Consider the following 18283-nt stretch of genomic DNA (forward strand, 5'->3'; position numbering starts at 1 on the left):
AAGCGCTGGAGTCACTCAGGTCCCTCCTCCCCTCCCCGGTCAAAGATGACATCATCCGTAGTACAAGAGGACTCGTGCAACAGGAGGGATGATGGGTGTGGATCTCACCAGTGTGGCCCTCTGATGAAACCCCCTACCACTCACTTCATATGGGAACAGTCACTTCCTGCAGTCTGCCAGGTGTTCTGCAGACCTGCTGTGTGAATATGAGCAATTCAGCATCAACATGTCTCTGCATTATAAAATAATTAGGGCTGCAACTGTTCTCACTATAGAAATACTGAATACTGAATCACTTTATCTGAGCTGAAGACAGAAATATAGAAGGCTAAATTAATTTTCTACAGTGACAGAAAGTCACTTTAAGCATTTACTCAAGTGCCTATGTACAATTTTGATGTGCTTGTACTTGAGTATTTCTATTTATGCCACTTTATCCATGCAGTTATTTTTCACCATTTTACATACAAACATATAACTTATCAGCCTATAAAATATGATGGATTGGTATTCATCGACAGCCCTGCACAGCTACAGGTGTTTCCAGTTTCTGTGGCTGATTAGGCCATTGTTCAGGTTACAGCTGGTCAGAACTATGCAAAGATTCATGTGAGCTCATCGTTGTCCATGTGCTAACGAGAATGAAAAATGTGCCGGCTCCTTTGTATCTTTCTTGTTCTCTTTTCATAGACCTGTGAACCATGACTACTGATGAACAGTTTTATGTGGCTGCATATGAATGTTTCAATTGCAGTGATGAGTGAATGTTTACTTCCTGTGTGGGTGGATTATAAGTACCTTTAAACTCTAATGTGTCAACAATAATGATACACTCATAGAGACAATAATGTGCCACATTTTTACATAAGGAGTATTTCAACTTTTGATAGTTTCAGTGCAGTTTTATGATAGTCCTGCTGTACTTCTACTAAAGCAAAAACTTGAATACACGATGAGTACTTATTCAGTCATCCAGTAATCATTTCTGCACAATATACAATGCTCCTATTTTATGGTTATTTTACATAATGACTATTACTGCCTATAAATTCATGTAATTCTTAAATAATAAATAACATCTTTGTGTTTATGTTGTAAATTTGAGCCTAAATGGGCAAAACTTTAAAAAGAAACTCAGTTCATACATATTTTACGAACTTGTTACTCCAACAGAATAACTCTCGGGAAATTAATTATGTAAACATGTCTTTGAATAAATCTTCACTTCAACACTAGCTCATGATACTAATGACGTTAACCACAGGAGTCAGTAAAGAGGAACTAAACTCCCCTCTTAGTAATTTGTCAGTGGCAGTCTCTCTGACCTGTTCTGACTCATCAGTTGACCACACCAAAGGTTAATTTCCTTTTGAGAAATACATGAAACTAAGACTCAGAGACAAAAATGTTCAAAGCAAATGGGAAAAATCTGATTTATTTCTAAACTTGTACACATTATCCCTCTACCTCACATTTTGGTAGCTCTTTTTCTAGGACAAATCATCTCACCAAAGTAACAGTTATGGATAGAAACATGAAAATAAAACTTCTGATACAACCAAAGTTTTCTTTAAAAATATATGGATAATCCAAATAACAACATGACATTAACAAAAATGGTACAAAAGAGGTATATGGTACATGTAAGGGCATACAATGGTTGTTTTTTTTGCCACTTTTACAAGGATCAAATTTAGTGCATCTGAAGAAGAAAACTCTCAAGTCCCTTTCATCTTTTATAATAAGGCATATGTGTGAAGTTTTATCACATCTTACTATACCAAGACATTTATGACAACACATTACTTTTCTTCCTCTGAGGGTTAAACAAAAGAAAACGTAGTTAAAAAAAAAAATCAACAAATGATTGACCCTCTGTTCTCTTTCCTGTAACAATGAAAATAAATCAATCTATGAGCACATTCAATAAAAATATACACCGTGTCACAAATCAACAGGCTACCACACAGCATGTGCAACATTCTTCAAGTGCCTAAGGTGTCGTTGTTCATTCCTCCTTAACGAAGGAAATACGGCAATACAGACTCAACTGATACCGTTTGGGTCCATCGCTGAAAAAAAGGTCCATTCTTCAGTTTTTAGTTAAGTAAAACCTCCATGCGTATTTAATGTACAGACATGAATCTAATGGACTTTCTCTTTCTCTTATTGTTTATGTTTTATTCATTCATTTTTACAGATTTCCATCCTCATGCCATAAAGGCATCTCTTTGGTTTCCTCACATGCTGCAATCCCCTTTACAATAATGACTGTGAAACTGCAGGAGGATTCTTTTTTCTTTTTTAAAAAGGGAGTCACATTCAGGTTCATGACATGAAAATGCACAGTCCATTCAAAAGTTTGAGTAGCGGTCCAGCATCGGAAAACAGGAAAGAAAATACTACAAGGATTTAATTCTCACTGGCAACCGTCACAAACAATAGGTCTGGGAGAAAGAGTGCGACTTCTCTTACAATGTCACCGAAAATCTTTTGTTACATGACAGACCAACCGAAGGAGATGGATGACTGATCCTGGGTCGGGTTGAAGTGAAGCAACCACTACACCGGGCTGGGTCCGGTCTAGTGGTTGATGAAGGTGCTGCTCATACCCGAATCTTACCTATGACAAAGGTGTTTTCTTCTCCCGCTGCCCCGTCGGTTCGGGGTTTAAGGAGGTTGGAGGGACCCTGACGAGTCAGCTCTGTCATAGCGGTCACCACAGCACCTCGTCATGTCTCTGACTCGTGCCCTGCCAGTGGGATGACAAATACAGTGATGTCATCACCTGAGCCCAGTTTCTCATTGGGTAGCCGCCAGCCGCGCTCTTTCAGCACTCCTCTTGACCTCATCAGCAGGTCCTGGGCTGCCAGTGTATACCTGCGTCACACACATAGGGCAAAGCGCAAAAACAGTCATTACAACAGTGAGATGAACTCTTCAATTACAGATAAGCACAAACCAACATATAATATACAGATTCATGTTCACGCTCAAGTGATTGGATTACGTTGCAGGTGCCGGCTGTCTTTACTGAACTTGGAAAATCCAGTTTCTTGCACTGTGCACCGGCCAACTGGAAATAACCTGCAGAACAGTTTAAAGCTTACCCCATATTTATTTATTTATATATTTTTAGCTGACTAACTTTAATTTGGTTTTATTATTTTTAACGTCAAGTATGTTATCAGTGTTTCATGTGCCTGGGATGTTGTTTGTTTTTTGCTCGGCTATATTGTAAATGATGTCACTACTTCAATATATCTCAGAGTCTTAGTAAAAAATTAATGAATATTAATCAAGTAAGAATATCAGACAAACTGCTTCCTCATTTTTGTCAATTGCTGATGAAGGGTAAGACTTTATTTTATATGAACATTAATCAAACATGTTATTATATACTGTAATGTAGCTTTAAGAGGATATAAGCTCATTTTTAAGTGTTATTGATGTTATTGTCACTTTATCTCCTCCTGTGAAACATCCATAACTGGATGCTGGTGAATAAACACATAAAGAATACAATAGTTCTACTTTATTACATTGAAAAGTGTTCCTGATATTTTGTCAACCTATTTAACAAAATGAGGGTAAAACTGAAAATGTATAAAATGTGTGAAATCAGAATTTATGGCAGATCTGTTAGACTGGATTGCATTAGACTGCTCACATGTTCTTAATAAAGTAGTGGATATATTTTAACCGTAAGCATAATTTTGCAGGAGGCCTAAAATGTGTCACCACCTAGTGGACACAATAAGTTCAACAGTCCACCACTGACCTTACTTCACAGTGGATTTAGGAAACTGCCGCTTTCATCAAATTTTCCTGAGCATGTTCGCAGGGCACATGAGAGATCATACAGCCAGAACAAAAGCCTAATGTAAAGGATTACTCGGCAGACAGCATACCTCATGGGATCAGAGGGGTCACAGCAGGATAAGTAAGCTGACACAGCATCTGCCACTTCCCTGTCTGTTGTGACGTCCCACAATCCATCTGTGCCCATGACCAAGACGTCGTCAGGGCCATGTTTGTATTCATCCATGTTATAAACCTGCACCTGTGACAGGGAGACATTTTCTTGATTAAAATTCAATTCATCACGCTGTCCTGATTTATAAAAAACATTTTGAATCGTGTTCAGTTGTGTCCAAAAAGATTAGCAAACACATGCTTGCATACAAGAGACAAATTGTAACCTCCATTTGCTCCATAAAGCTTCTTATGTTCATTTACGTTTCTGACAATAAGCCACTTACTATATATCTACTGTAGAGTGATTTATGTTGCATATAGTCAGATAAGTACAGTTTAAGGAAAAGCTGCTGGACAATATTCCTGTAATGCTGAGCAATGCTGAGAAGTGCTTGAGCAGGAAATAAAAAAGTAAAATCCAACAAAAGAGATGGAGGCTATTTTTAAGTCCATACAACAAAAATGAGAAGTGCTGATGTGTCGCAAGATTAAAAAAAAAGAAGAGTTGCATGCACTTCTAACCTTTCTTTCATAGCTGAGCTTATAAAAGCCCATTATTTATGAGACAAAGCTTTGAGCAATGCAAAAGAGTTTCACTTCCAGGCAACGGGCAACAAAGTCAAGCTTAACAGCTATTCATAAAATGAGGTGGCTGAAGCAGCAATGCTGAGGCGACTCCTCTGGCAGTGCTGACAGCCAGCATTAATTCTGTCTCCTCACACTCACCTCAGGGACACATGACAGGAAGGGCTTAATGTAAATGTTGGAGTTGTACACCTTCAGGTCATGATCTCCCAGCCCGCGGGTCACTCCGATTGTCGCCATGACGCGTGCCTGCGTACACCAACACACAATTACACAATAAAGTCACACACACACACACACACACACACACACACACACACACACACACACACACACACACACACACACACACACACACACACACACACACACACACACACACACACACACACACACTAATGTAGGCTATTGGTTTGAGATGTGCTTCAGTTCAAGGAAAATCCACTTATGAGAGATTAAGTGAAGACTATGTTCTCTGAGACAATAATAAAGAATGAGGCGCAGGCAGACGTGGCAGAATTACACTAGTTACTTATAGATATGAAAATGCTTTATGAATTTTAATCATCTGCATAGACAAAGTATATAGTAGAAATTTGGCAACACAATAATGTGTCAGATGTAGACAACCTGTTATAGATACAGACATGCATGAACATACATAGTTATTATGATTAGATTATCACTCAGTAGAACATGTCAGCAGCTTTATATTTAGAAATAAGCACTGCTGTATCCAGTATGGTACATTATGTTTTTTCTTACCTTTTTACCCTCTCCGTATATCAGGGGGAATTTCAGATCATCTTCAACAATTGTCTTATAGGCCCTACAAAAAACAAACAACACATAAACATGCTTGGAATAGAGCTTAAATGATTAGTCTATCAATCAACCAAAAATAAATCAATAACATTTTTTATGAATGATCTTTTAAGGAAAAAATGAACTGGATCCAACTACTTAAGTATAAATTTGCTGTTTTAAAAAAAAATGAATACCTGGATTTTGACCTGTTGGTCTGAAAGAAACAAGTAATTTGAATTTAGGAGTATGGTCTTGACATGCTCTATGTGACTCTTTTTTTTTTTAGACTGAATGTATAATCTGGAAAATTAATGGAGGATGAATTTATCCTAGTTTGGAGATAATTATTTCTGAAGACTTCACAACCAAACTGTTGTGAACAATCACAGGATGATCAATGCAGAGTAAAGAGTTCACTAAAATGTAATTAACTGTAAGAAATGTGAATGAAAAGGATCTCCAGGTTTACCAGCCAGTCATGGTGTGGTCTCTGTAGAGCATCTTTTTGCCCAGCTCACTGTGCTGAATCCTCCGGGGGAACTCAATGTGAGTGAACTCATTACCCAGAAGCTCTGGCCTCAGGAAACCCTGGAGTGACACAAAATGGAGCAGGTCACATTAAACTACAGAATAAAAAGCTTTACTCCATTGTAAATGTCTGTCACGACTCAACAGCTCTCCCAAAACATGAAGAAGCTGAAGAAAATTGCATGTAGAACAGGAACCCTACAGTACAGTATGCTGAGTACAGAAGGTGCAGAACAGCTCCCTGTTTTAGCAACAAACATCATCCACCCACTCGGTGACTCAGACCTACAACCACCTACTAAAACAGGCAAGTGAAGCAATTTATTTTAGTGTGAAAGAGGATTTCCTTCTTCTTCTCCAGGTTGTCTGCTTATCATGCTCAACTCAACTTGCAAACATCAACTGAGAGACTGGCAGGTTTAATGCCACTCCAGAGACGAGGAAGAGAGGAAGAGAGACTTTGTTGTGTGAGCTAGGTGAAACTGAGAATGAGGTTTTTTGTTTGTTTGTTTTAAGGCCTGTACTTTTTAGTAAAATGTCCTCCATTTATGTTGATTTCTTTGGGCTTGATGATTATGAAATATCTAAGTTATGTTTCAGGATGGGAACCTTTTTTGAGAGAAGGCAGAATATTTTGTTCAAGACTGAGCTGCATTGCAATCTGTAATTTAGTAATGTAATGAAATGTTTGACCACTGCAACTGTACTTTCGGTGCCTTGTAAACCCACGAGGGTTGGGAACTTTGTGTGCATGACATGAAAATAATAGAACATAAATCTAAATCAAATCATTGACTGAGACTTGTATTTATAGTCTTCTTTTTACAGCCTGTTATGCGTAACAGAAAATCCCCTCAGCACACTGGTTTTATTTGTCTTGTGTACTATAAAAGATAAAGAATACCAGATACTGCAGCCGCTGTCTCTCTGACTCAGGTGTGAATTCATTAGTCACGGGAACAACTTCATTATTTCGGATGATTATAGCCCTGCAGAGACAAAGAGGAAGGAAAGACAAGAGAGAGAAAATTCAGAACCACCTTTTCCTTTTTTTAGGAAACAGCCAGTAGTTAGAGAACTGCATAATGTTGCAGTATGCAAAGTGAACCCCAGGTGGCACAAGAAGCTACAAGTATAAACCTCCATATATTGAACAATGGAGAGCTAGAATGAATTACATTTCCTATCATTACAAAAACCCTTCAGTCAAACCTTGATGTAGTTTTAGATATTTTCTACAGTACATTGTTCACAGCATACAGAGACTCTGATACAGCTAAACTCTCACCTGCTATCTCCAGAATTGGCTACATAGAGTTTCCCCATCATATGCATGGCAGCTAAGGCACAACACCCACCAGAGATGGCATAAGATGTTTTCTCCTTTTCAATTAGGTCATCCTGAAATAAAGAAATATCAAAATTAAAACAAAAGGTCACAAAACTCTCAGAGGTTTAAGAACTTCCTCTGCCTCTGATCACACTATAACTCATTATTTTCTCCATAAATATTCATATTCCAAACGAAATAGCAACACTGATGGAGAGAAACAATGAGGCTTTGAAGAGGCCTCGGCTGTAGGTTAGTATTAATATAATTTTGAAATAAAGTGAGAACAATAGAGACATCCTTTCTACAGTAGGTCAGGTTTGGATACTCATCCACACAGAAAAAACAGAAAAAATGCAGTGAAAGAAAGTCAGGTTTACTAAAATTAGATTTTCTATTCCCAGTACTCTTAAGTGTCTTTTTTTTTTTTTTTTTTTTTTTTTTAACAAATCATAACATACTTAAGTGATTTCTGGGTAATGAAGTTAATATTTTCAGTGATCTCAGAGGCAAATATGCAGCTTAAAATGTTCAAAGGACTGTTTTTCTTGTTTTCCTGCATGCATTGTTCGTTAACATCTGCTCACCATCTGTTTGAAGGCGGTCTCTATGACTCCCATCACCAGACTCTCCAAACTGACAACTTTCTCCATGTGAAAGCGCACTGCGGAATCACTGACAGCATCGGGGTCCTCTGGTTCCTGTGCAGCTCCCTTCTTCGTCTCTGCCTGGTACGGGCTGCCGTTCTTAGCCAGGCAGATAGGAGGCGCACTGTTGGGGTTCTCCAGCAAGTGGCAGATTTCTCCCAAACGGTCTCTGATAAGGCGGTGAAGAAGCTTGGAGGCCATGATGGCAGCTCCTGAACCTGCATGTCCATCAAACACACCCCAGAACTGGAGAGGGATTCCTGTGCCATCCTAAAAAAAGTAACATGGACATAAAATAAGTATAAAAACAGTAGCAATGATTTATTATATAGATCATAGTAGTAGTGATATATTATATAAATCATAAAAATATATTAATTCCTATGGTTACGGATGTGGTTTAAAAATCTCCCATGAGATTACAACTCATGCCAGAAGGCACAGATTTGTGAGGGTTTAGAGGCTCTGGTGACATGTTTAATGCTAAGCAATATGTTTCTTCCATTTCAGGTCATACTGAACCTCAGTTACAGTAAATCTACACATAATATTTTGGGGAAGCTGTCAAGATATAAAGATTTTATTTAAGATAGAACTATATAGAGAGCAGAAGTGTTTTACTGGAAGAATAGCACACTGGCCATGTAAAATATCAACAGAAAAATATTATTCTCCTAAAGTATAAAGGTTTTGTGATAACTGACAGAAACTACACAGGCGATGGAAAACTACAGGATAATCTGAGGGCTTTTTGCTGCTCTACCATGATGCTGCGGGTTATGAAAAGGCGTTGCCACCTTTTGTGTTTGCAGGCATGTTTACAAGCCGAGTTGGCCTGACTGACTAACAGATGAACAGGCATAAGACATCTGCTTTGCCCTATGATGCTGGGAATGAATGGGGGTAGTGCAACACAAGGGATGATGTAATTCATTTACACTAAGTGGACATGTGTGTGTGCGTGTGTGCGTGTGTGCGTGTGTGCGTGTGTGCAGGTCTTTTAGGAAATGAGGGTCTAAAACAGACATATTGATCTGGAGACTAATTGGGGTAACACTTTACAGTACTTTAAGTCCCCTTATTTCACATTCATATGCATAATATAAACATGTAATAAATGGTTTATACAACACTATAATGTAACTGTAAGCAGATAAAATGTTATATAATTTATACAAAAAAATGTATATTTTTACAACTGTACTAAATTGTCATTCTTTATCTGCTTATATACCTGCACTCAGTTATGGATGTCCATAGAAGGAGTTATGTAACAGTTAAATAGATTAATAAACGCTGCTTATAATGACATTATAGTGTTATAAACCAGTTATTAACAGTAACAGTAAATGCTTCCAAGTAAAATGTTACCAGACAACGTTCATTCTTTGTCCTGTGCTGAGTTTCTTATTCAACACCTGTTCTCGTTATTATTTTTAAATTAGGAAAATGTAATCTTTTAAGTCTTAAGTGGAAGGAGTAAAAGACAAACCTAATGGGGCTGCAGATGGAACATTTGCTAGTAGCTTATTCTGGTATAATACATCAGTACATCTCTTCTCCATTTGTAGGATGAGAACTAAACTAAACTAAACTAAACTAAACTAAATTAAACTAAACTGACTTTATACTTCACAGACAAGTTGAGACAAAAAGTCAAATTGAAGTTGCAAAGTCTGTTAAAAGTCTTCTTTGCGGGTCTTATCTTGACATAGAGGTCTAAATATTCTTTACTGCATAGCTGGAACTTATTTCTGATGCTTTGGTTTGTGATAACAATATGAGGAACAGTCAAGAATTTATCAGAAAGATCAGAATGAATGTGTACAAAGTGAAAAATGAGAAGTCCCATGAGTATCAGAGAGGAATACAGATAACAAGGTGCATGCATCAAAACCAAACAGGATACAAAGAAACCACGATTGGGTACCCGATAACTACAGTGCACAGATGGTGTGAGGCGATTACAATTTAAATGCAGTACTGCTCAGACTTCATTAACAAGAACTCCAAATAACCTTCAGTGACGTTCACCTTCTTCAGGACTCGACTGATGTCAGATTCAAAAATATTATCACTGAAAATTTATTGGACCTGCCAGACATTTCAAGCCTCATTCCCTGACTCTTGTTTTGTTGTTCAGGAGTTTGTCCTTCGCTCACCCCGTTGTCCTCCAGCAGAGTGGAGTTGCGGTGTTTGCCGGTCGGCTTCTTCACGAACAGTTTCTCACAAGAGGCCTGGTCCTCGTTCAGCATGCTTTTCCCCGCATTGATCACCCTGATGGAGAAAGAGGCGAGGAAGAAAAGTGAGCCTGGAGATGATTTATAGAGATCTGAGATCTTTCTCTATATTTCACCACATGAAAACATAACAGCAGCCAGAAAGATGGAGAGAGACGAACAGTGAGGAAAAAAGTGGGGCAGGATGCAGCAATGTCCCAGAGGGAACTTGCAGGAGGGATTAAGTGTTTTTATTATGAGCCGATGCCTGTGGAGGATAATGGCTTTAGAGTAATGCACTGTTTCATACTCTAGCAGAATCATCCATCCTGGTGTGCGCTGCAGCAGTGTTCACAGGAGGTAACAGAGATGAAAAGAGTGGTGAGGCTGCAAAAACTATGTTTAGTAGTTTTATCTGTGAAAAATTGCAATAAATAAGATGCATGCTAAAATAATATTAAATCAAACAGTGATCATACTGTTTTGGCATCTTCAAGCTCTACGAATCACGTTTAAGTTACATTTTCATATTGATGGTGTAGAATTTTAAACTTGATTACTTGATTATATGTATTATCCCTGCTGTTCCAGACATCCGGTGGTTTGTGTTTATTTCCATACAGTATGAAAATCAATTAGCAGATTCTTGAAACTGTGGAAGTGATGGATTACGTCATCATTGTATAATGGTAATACAGTGCTGATCAAATCATTCTGCATCTTAAATCCATTAGTTGATTTTTAGCCACTTCAGGCAGTGGATCAAGCTAAACACATTAACGTATCACCTTTTATTAATTCCATTTTATGTCAATTCAAGCCTATTAGTAAACAGCTGCTTATTTTCACATTCAACAGATATTATGCAACATTAGTTGAGTTGCGTTTCTGTTCATCTGACAAATGTAAGTCCAAAATTGACTCTACTGTTAGCTCTGGGGTTTTTTCTGACTCTTAAGCTACTACAATATGTTCACCAGCTAGTTGCTAACATTGTCCATCTGCTTTTAGGTGCTGAATGGAAAAAAAGAAGCTACATGCTGCAGCTGGAAACTACTGATGCAAATGACACAAGTGAAACAAAACAGTGAAATTGTACGCAGCAAAACCAAAACAATGAACTGAAAGACACTAAAATACTCTGTAGAGCTGACTGGAAATGAATAGATGATAATAAATAATAAATGGATGATTATTGTGGGTGGGTTGACACTATGAGCAACACCTTTCACATTAGACAAAGACATTAAACCCAATGGTAATATAATAAACCTGATAACTGAATTCCATACCGTACAGGAATAAATGGAAACCGATTGTCTGGAAAGAAAAACACTACAACACAACAGGATAGTTTATATTTGGTTAGCTGTGTTGTTAAGTATATGTGATTTGTAGTATACAGGCTGAAACATTCACCAGTATAGTCCTTTAAGCTGCCATATGAGGCTGACTTGGAGAGGCTGCAGTTCATGCCTCATGCTGGTATATTACATAACATTTTCCAGTTTCAATTATAGATAAATGCCACATTAGCTGGATAATATGACATAATACCTTGCTCAATTCCAGTAATTCAAGTATTGTCATTAAGATTCCCTGAGAAACTTCTGCAGAGAGAGGGTTAGTCATGTATCAGTTGAGAAAGAGAAACAGAACAAGAGAACAGAAATGAAAGGAAGACTGGCGGTGAGAAGGAAAGAGGAAAAATTGTACAGTCCAACAAAGGAGACGAGAGAGAATCGCTACTGTAAGTAATCATTGAAACAAGACCTATGACCTCTTACTTTCCAGATAGTTTAGCTGATTACAATCATTGCAGAAAATGGCTGTGGCCTGGCTAGGGTCTTTGATATGAGAGAGCAGCAAATATGAGGCACAAAATGCAACTGCTGTCCAAATCAGGATTATAAAAAGTCCTTTCACTTTCTAATCAGTTGAAAGCAGAGCACTGGCACCGCAGTGTCCTGCACTGCGCTCCCTACATTAGGACTAATGACAGGGAAAAATTTAGAGTCTACTGATTGACGTGTAAACTTTCTGCCAAGGCCAAAACATTTTTGGAGATCTGGATGCAGGGCTGGGGGAAAAAAAAAAAACCCTCATAATATTGGAAAATGATCACAGCAAATCCACAATGTTCTGCCAGCACCCCTTTTTTGGCACAGTGGTGCATGTTGCTAGGTTTACTATAGCCACACACTCACTTAGGCATGGTGTTTTTGCAGGGGTCACGCTCTATCTCTAAGCGCTGGCCACAGGCAGAAAATTGCATTGAAGCTATAAGGGTTGTGTAAAATTTGGCACCAAAAAGAGAGTATATGCTTTTTATTTGCTATTATTGGATGCATCTGCTCTGGTCAGAAATTGGACGCCAACAGTATGTTACATCATCATAACACATAATATTTTAAGATTATTTCACATGTCACGTTTCTGAATAAAATGTCTTTCTGGTGGAATAAGCTTGTTCTGCCTTCTTTCAATGTTAAAAATGAAAAAATCCTAATGTGATTTAGTAGGAAGAAAAACATTTTAGTTGAATATTAAAGTCTTGTTTCCACATTTTTGCAATGTAATACATTTTCACCACTCCTTCCATGAATCATCAGCAGTTTTTCTTTGTTTGTAAATGCAGTCACATGAACCCAATGAGCTATAATTGAACATAATTTCAGTAGCGTGGGCAGATGTGATTCTAAACCAGGAACTCAAGTCACTGAACTCTTTCACATCACTGTGTTTCGGTCATAGTCATATGTTTCCACAACTTGTGACTGAAAGCCATTGTGTGATCCCTCCTACTGTATACAGTATTATGCAAGGAAAGTTCAAAAGAGGAAGTTGAGAGTTCCAGTAAATTCCCTCCTTGTGAGGTGCTGGACTTTTTTAACATCATACACATGATGAAAACGTTTTAAGTACATGTTTGGAGATGTTTTCCCACAAAAATCTTATTTTAGATCCACGTCATGTCTTATCAAAACCTCCCACTGAGGAAAATCTGATTCTGTGGAAACAGTTTTGCAGTTCAATCAGAGGCAGATTAGTGATGCATGTAATCCAGCGAATGAAAACACCTCAGAATCACTGAAATAATCATTTTAGATTTGGAGTTGTTCAAATTTGACCTTTCTGAAATATGGATGTCACTGTTGTAGCTGTCTGTGTATTCCTCTTTTGTTGCTTATATATTTTTTGCATTACTGGTGGTCAAATAAGAATTTCAAATGACCAGCAGGCCTGTTTTGGATGTATTTCTAACTCCTCTGCTCACAACACTGGCACATTTCAGAGTATAACAGAGGAATTTTCTTAAACAAAATGAATGATACGTTTAAATAAGATAAAGATGGTTGTAAATGAATGATGCTACATTAGGTGAATTTTGGCAGATAGACAAACACTGCAAGCCTGTACAGCACATAAAATCTCCATTTGAAGCATGTGGACCATCAAAGAATTAGTCTTGTCATATTTTGAATTCCTTTTCAGGGAGAGGAAGTTGCTTGTCATGTTTGCAAAACACATGCTGCAGTGTTTAAGTGAAACACACTGGCAAAACCTGACAAAAAGAACAAGGTAGTACAATAACTTGAACACAGTTTGAAACTTAAATGTCAGCATTGTAATTGTAACATGCAGCAACTTGTAAACTGTATCTCAGCATCATTTTAAGATTTCGAGACAAATAGTATCAATTAAGCATGTGCACTATACAAGTCTTCATAAAGGACTGAGCAAAACCCAGTTATAATAATAAACTGTAGAAATAATATTGTTCATTGCATAAAAATGCATCAACATACGCACTGAATGAAAGAAAATGATCCAAAAGCACAAGGGATTTATTTTTTAGAAAACAAAAGACTCAAAACAAAAGACAGCATGGAGTTATTCTGTTGAAAGTCACCAATTCATCCCTCCTCTATACCTGTATATTCACTTCAGTTTCATAAAGGGATCTGAGCTCTTCTCTTTCTCTACTGTTGCTCTCCCAGCAACTGGTTTTTCATGTATTATTCATATTGTCACAAGGATGTCGCAGACAGTAATCATTTATACATGGTTACAGGTGAGTTAACCTTAACATACTGTTTAACTTTGACACATTTCTACAGTTGAGAGCTGTAAAAGCACCCTAAACAACATTCTTTCTGTCTGAAACTGCATGACTTATCATAAAGTGAAGCAGAATGTGCAAAGGTGGAAATATTTCAACTTTATAACATTTCTTTTGCAGGTGATATGCATTTTTGTGATATGCATTCTGCACATTCAGTAACCTCCATTGAAATCATTATGGCTGTTATGTTCTACTGTTTTAGGCAGTGTGCTTGTGAATGTTTTATTCCATAAACAAATATAATAAAAACTAAAGAATTCACAAACTCTGCTCTCTGAAAGTTTCATTACAGATTAATGACTCATATATTATTATGACTGATGAGGAGTTTATGAATGGCTAATAGATTTGTTGTTCAGAAATTTGGCTAATTATGGGGCTATAATGAGTGAAGGGTTAGAATATTAACAGTATGTAAGGGTTACATTTAATTATCTTGGCTTTAAATTGAGAAAAATATTGAAATATCGATTCTGTACACTCATTTTCTTTCTTTCTCTTAGATCTTTGCTCCTCACTCTCTGTTGCATGATGTCAAGCCTGGAAACGTGCCTCCATATTAGTATCACATATCCATTTGACAAATGCACTTTAAGTGGCTAACTGGAAGTGAACTGATGTGTTTATGCTAACACAATGTTGCACACTAGTGTTACGGCATCAATAAGAAATGTAGCATCCTAAACCTGTGTGGTGCTTAAACTGCAGACAGATTTCATATTTAAAATGTTTATGTGTGAGGTGCCCCGGTAGCCGAAAGGTTACTGAGCATGCCACATAACTGCAATGTTCCTGTTTCAATTCCAGCCAGACACTTTTGCTGCATGTCACCTCTTCACTTTCAGCTATACAAAACAGGCAAAACTGCCAAAAATAATGTTATATAGTTAAAGTGTATGTTTACTTGCTGAGACAGTAATGACACTCTGCACTTTTACTAACATAATTTTGTGCATACCAGTGACAAAAATACCAAAAAAGTGCTCAATCAGCATGATGCCAAGTCAAGACTCTACAACAACAAATAACCATGAATCCTCATTACCAACACAATGACAGCCTGCCCTGCCACTAATTAAGTGGAGAAGTTGCAGAGAGTCTGAGTGTAAGCCAGCAGGGTGGCCTCCAACTGGACAGCGTCCACCTACACTTTTTGGCCATCATTGTTCCTACTCATTACTCCACAAGGGGCGTAAACGGAAACAAAAGGGATGAAGCTGATGGACACTCTGATAAATGTTGCTCTGTGACGGTTATCATTTCAACCAGATTAATCTGAGGTGGTGTAGCACAGCTAAATCATCACACGCATCACATTTAATTTAACACCTTTTGAAGGCTTTAAATAGGCTTATCGGAACTGTATCATCCGCATGACTGAATAAATAACTTCTCCAATTCCTCCCAAGTAAATATTGTGATACATTCATTCACCTGTACAAATGTTAAAAACTGGATTACAGCAATGATTTGGCATTGATGTTACACAGAATCCTAATTTCAGTTATTAATTGACAATCTATTAATGAACATTGATTTTGGATTGATTTACTCACAAGGCCCACACTGCCACTTGTTCTCTAAGATCAAATGTGATAATTTATCACTGAGTGGGTGTGGACTTTTTGGATTTTTACACTCTGAGTAATGGGAGAACTGATGTGCGAGCAGATCAGCCGATTACGTTGTGTTGTAAACATCACTGCTAATGCTGTGATTACAGTGTCAGCGACTTACATTAAAGTAATGCAGATGACAGCATTGATGACGGTGCGCATTCCCACACGCCAACCTCCCATTTTTCATTACAGCACCCTCACTTGACCTCTCTCATTCAGTCTTCTGAAACGGCTGTCGTCACAAATCTCATCCCCTTGAGACTCTGCATGACTCAGTCTTTTTTTGTGTGTGTGTTTCCCCAGGAAGGTGGGCAACATGCAATGGTACAGCCCACATACTGTAGCACTGAAGGTATTCAGCCCTTCATAACCCCCTCCTCGGGGAGAATGGTACGTCTGACTGTGTTTTTCCTCAGTGGAATCGTCCAAACAGCACAATCTGGCCAATAGTGTGAATGAAATAGTGCTGCATTGTTTCTACCTGTGAGTACTGCAGGTGTATTTTCTCTACCTGTGAGAGTACTGCAGATGTATTATTTATTCTTCTATGTGAGTACTATGAGTGTATTGTTTCTACTTGTAAGAGTACTGCAGATGTATTGTCTCACAGCACAATCTGGCTGTGAGAGTATTGCAGATGTACTGTCTTTACCTGTGAGTGTACTGCAGGTATACTGTCTCTACCTATGAGAGTAATGCAGGTGTATTGTTTGTATGTGAAAGTACTGCAGGTATACTGTCTCTACCTATGAGAGTACTGCAGGTGTACTATCTCTACCTGTGAGATTACTGCAGATGTATTAGAGTATAAGAGTTACTGCAGTAAACTCAAGGACACCAGGAGTGGATGGATGCACTTGGCATCACAAATGTAAATGGTCACTACTTAAAACAGCTGGAACCATAAACAGTTAAGTGATGCAAACACACTAATTCTATCATAATAGGCTCCTCTCATGTGTTTTTGCACAAGAAAGACAGACAACCAGCTCTGCACACAGGAGACAAAGTACCTGAGCTGTCATCACTTGTGGGTTTTAAAAAAAACAAAACATCAATAACACAATGCACGCAGAAGGGCTTGTTGAAACAAGATAGCTGCATTTCCTGCTTTCATTTTCACATGGCCTTGCACTATTTAAAATTGACTATCCTGCAGGCAAACCTTTGAGCAGTGTATGCCACAGTGTGAAGATAGGGACTGTTTTGTCTAATTACACAGACGCAGAGAAGCTGCTCCATAAATGTTGTTTACAGCAGCTCATAGGAGGAACACTGAGGTAGAAACTGTGCAAAAGCAAAAAAGGCCATACTGGACATCATTTGGCTGTTGCAGTACTCTCGGAGTACAAAAACACTCCTCACAGGCCTGACACTCCTCAGACTGGAAATAAAAACACAGCATTTGAGGATGACTGTCCTCTTAGACAATTTGTCAATGAATGCTTAGACCCACTCACTCTGCGTATCCCGTCTGCCAGGGAAGCCTGCTGCCTCTCTTTAACGTGAGGACCGGCCGTGATGCGTGCTCGGTGGAGTACTGCAGGAGCTCCGGGGTGAGGTCCAAGAAATCCGGCCGGCCGTAGGGGAAGCGAGGCGGCAGGCTGTCCGGTCCGCAGGTCTGCCCTCCACCTGAGTGATGATTGTGGTGGTGTCCGTGTGGCATCATCCCTCCCACCAAAGTGGACATCGCGTTTTTAACTTTGCTTATCATCATCGGCACCTACCGACACCAGCAGCAAAAAAGCTCCGAAATTTAAACACGATGCGATGCTGTTACGTGAGAGAGAGAGACAGAAAAAAAACACAACACACAGACAGTGACGATGATCATTTCAGGAAGCGATTTTTTCCCCCTCATTGGCACCATGTGACAGCTTTCAGACAGACAGACACGATGTTTTCCTCATTGAAACAGAATAAAGCCTTCACTGGCTGCGTGCAGGCTGTAATCCGGCAGGAGGCTCTATCTCATCTCAGAAGGCAGGGCTTCACTGGGATGTGCAGCCAGCCGTGAAAATATCACACACATCCAAAAAGAAAATCCCCAATAGACTCAAAACCTCAACAGCCACAAGAAAAGACAGATTTAATGTGAAAGTCAGCTACACATTTATGATGAAACCATCATGTATGAATTATAAAGCCTGCAATCAAAATATCACATTTAGTCTACAACTCACTAAATCCCAAGACCTTAGGCTAAATATTTAAAACTATCTCTAAATTGTCTCTATGAGACAACATTTGATGTTGTCAGCATGAAAAATACCCAAAAGTACTCCTTTTAAGGGGGTTATACATTTCTGTAATTGATCATTTTATTAATTTAGTTAACAAATCCTTTATAGATCAGTCCTAAGGCATTTAAAAATAAACTTTTGGGTTGGAGGTTGTGAAAAATCTAAGGTAAGCAGTAAGCAGTGTACGTCTGACCATACAGA

At 38.4% G+C, this 18283-nt stretch overlaps 1 protein-coding gene across 1 annotated transcript; it reads right to left on the bottom strand.

Annotated features, from left to right (window-relative positions):
* Window positions 1-1488: 1488 nt before the first annotated feature.
* Window positions 1489-17678, bottom strand: ppm1j (protein phosphatase, Mg2+/Mn2+ dependent, 1J). Its single transcript, XM_062415540.1, has 10 exons — window positions 17300-17678; window positions 10038-10152; window positions 7816-8145; window positions 7187-7299; window positions 6803-6887; window positions 5840-5958; window positions 5329-5392; window positions 4705-4812; window positions 3912-4063; window positions 1489-2880 (listed from the first exon to the last, which is right to left on the bottom strand). Exons 1-10 carry the CDS (start codon window positions 17554-17556, stop codon window positions 2733-2735), a joined length of 1491 nt encoding a protein of 496 aa, XP_062271524.1. The 5' UTR covers window positions 17557-17678; the 3' UTR covers window positions 1489-2732.
* Window positions 17679-18283: the final 605 nt, after the last annotated feature.

This window comes from Scomber scombrus, chromosome 3 (genome assembly GCF_963691925.1).
Source record: "Scomber scombrus chromosome 3, fScoSco1.1, whole genome shotgun sequence".
Taxonomy (NCBI): Eukaryota; Metazoa; Chordata; class Actinopteri; order Scombriformes; family Scombridae; genus Scomber; species Scomber scombrus.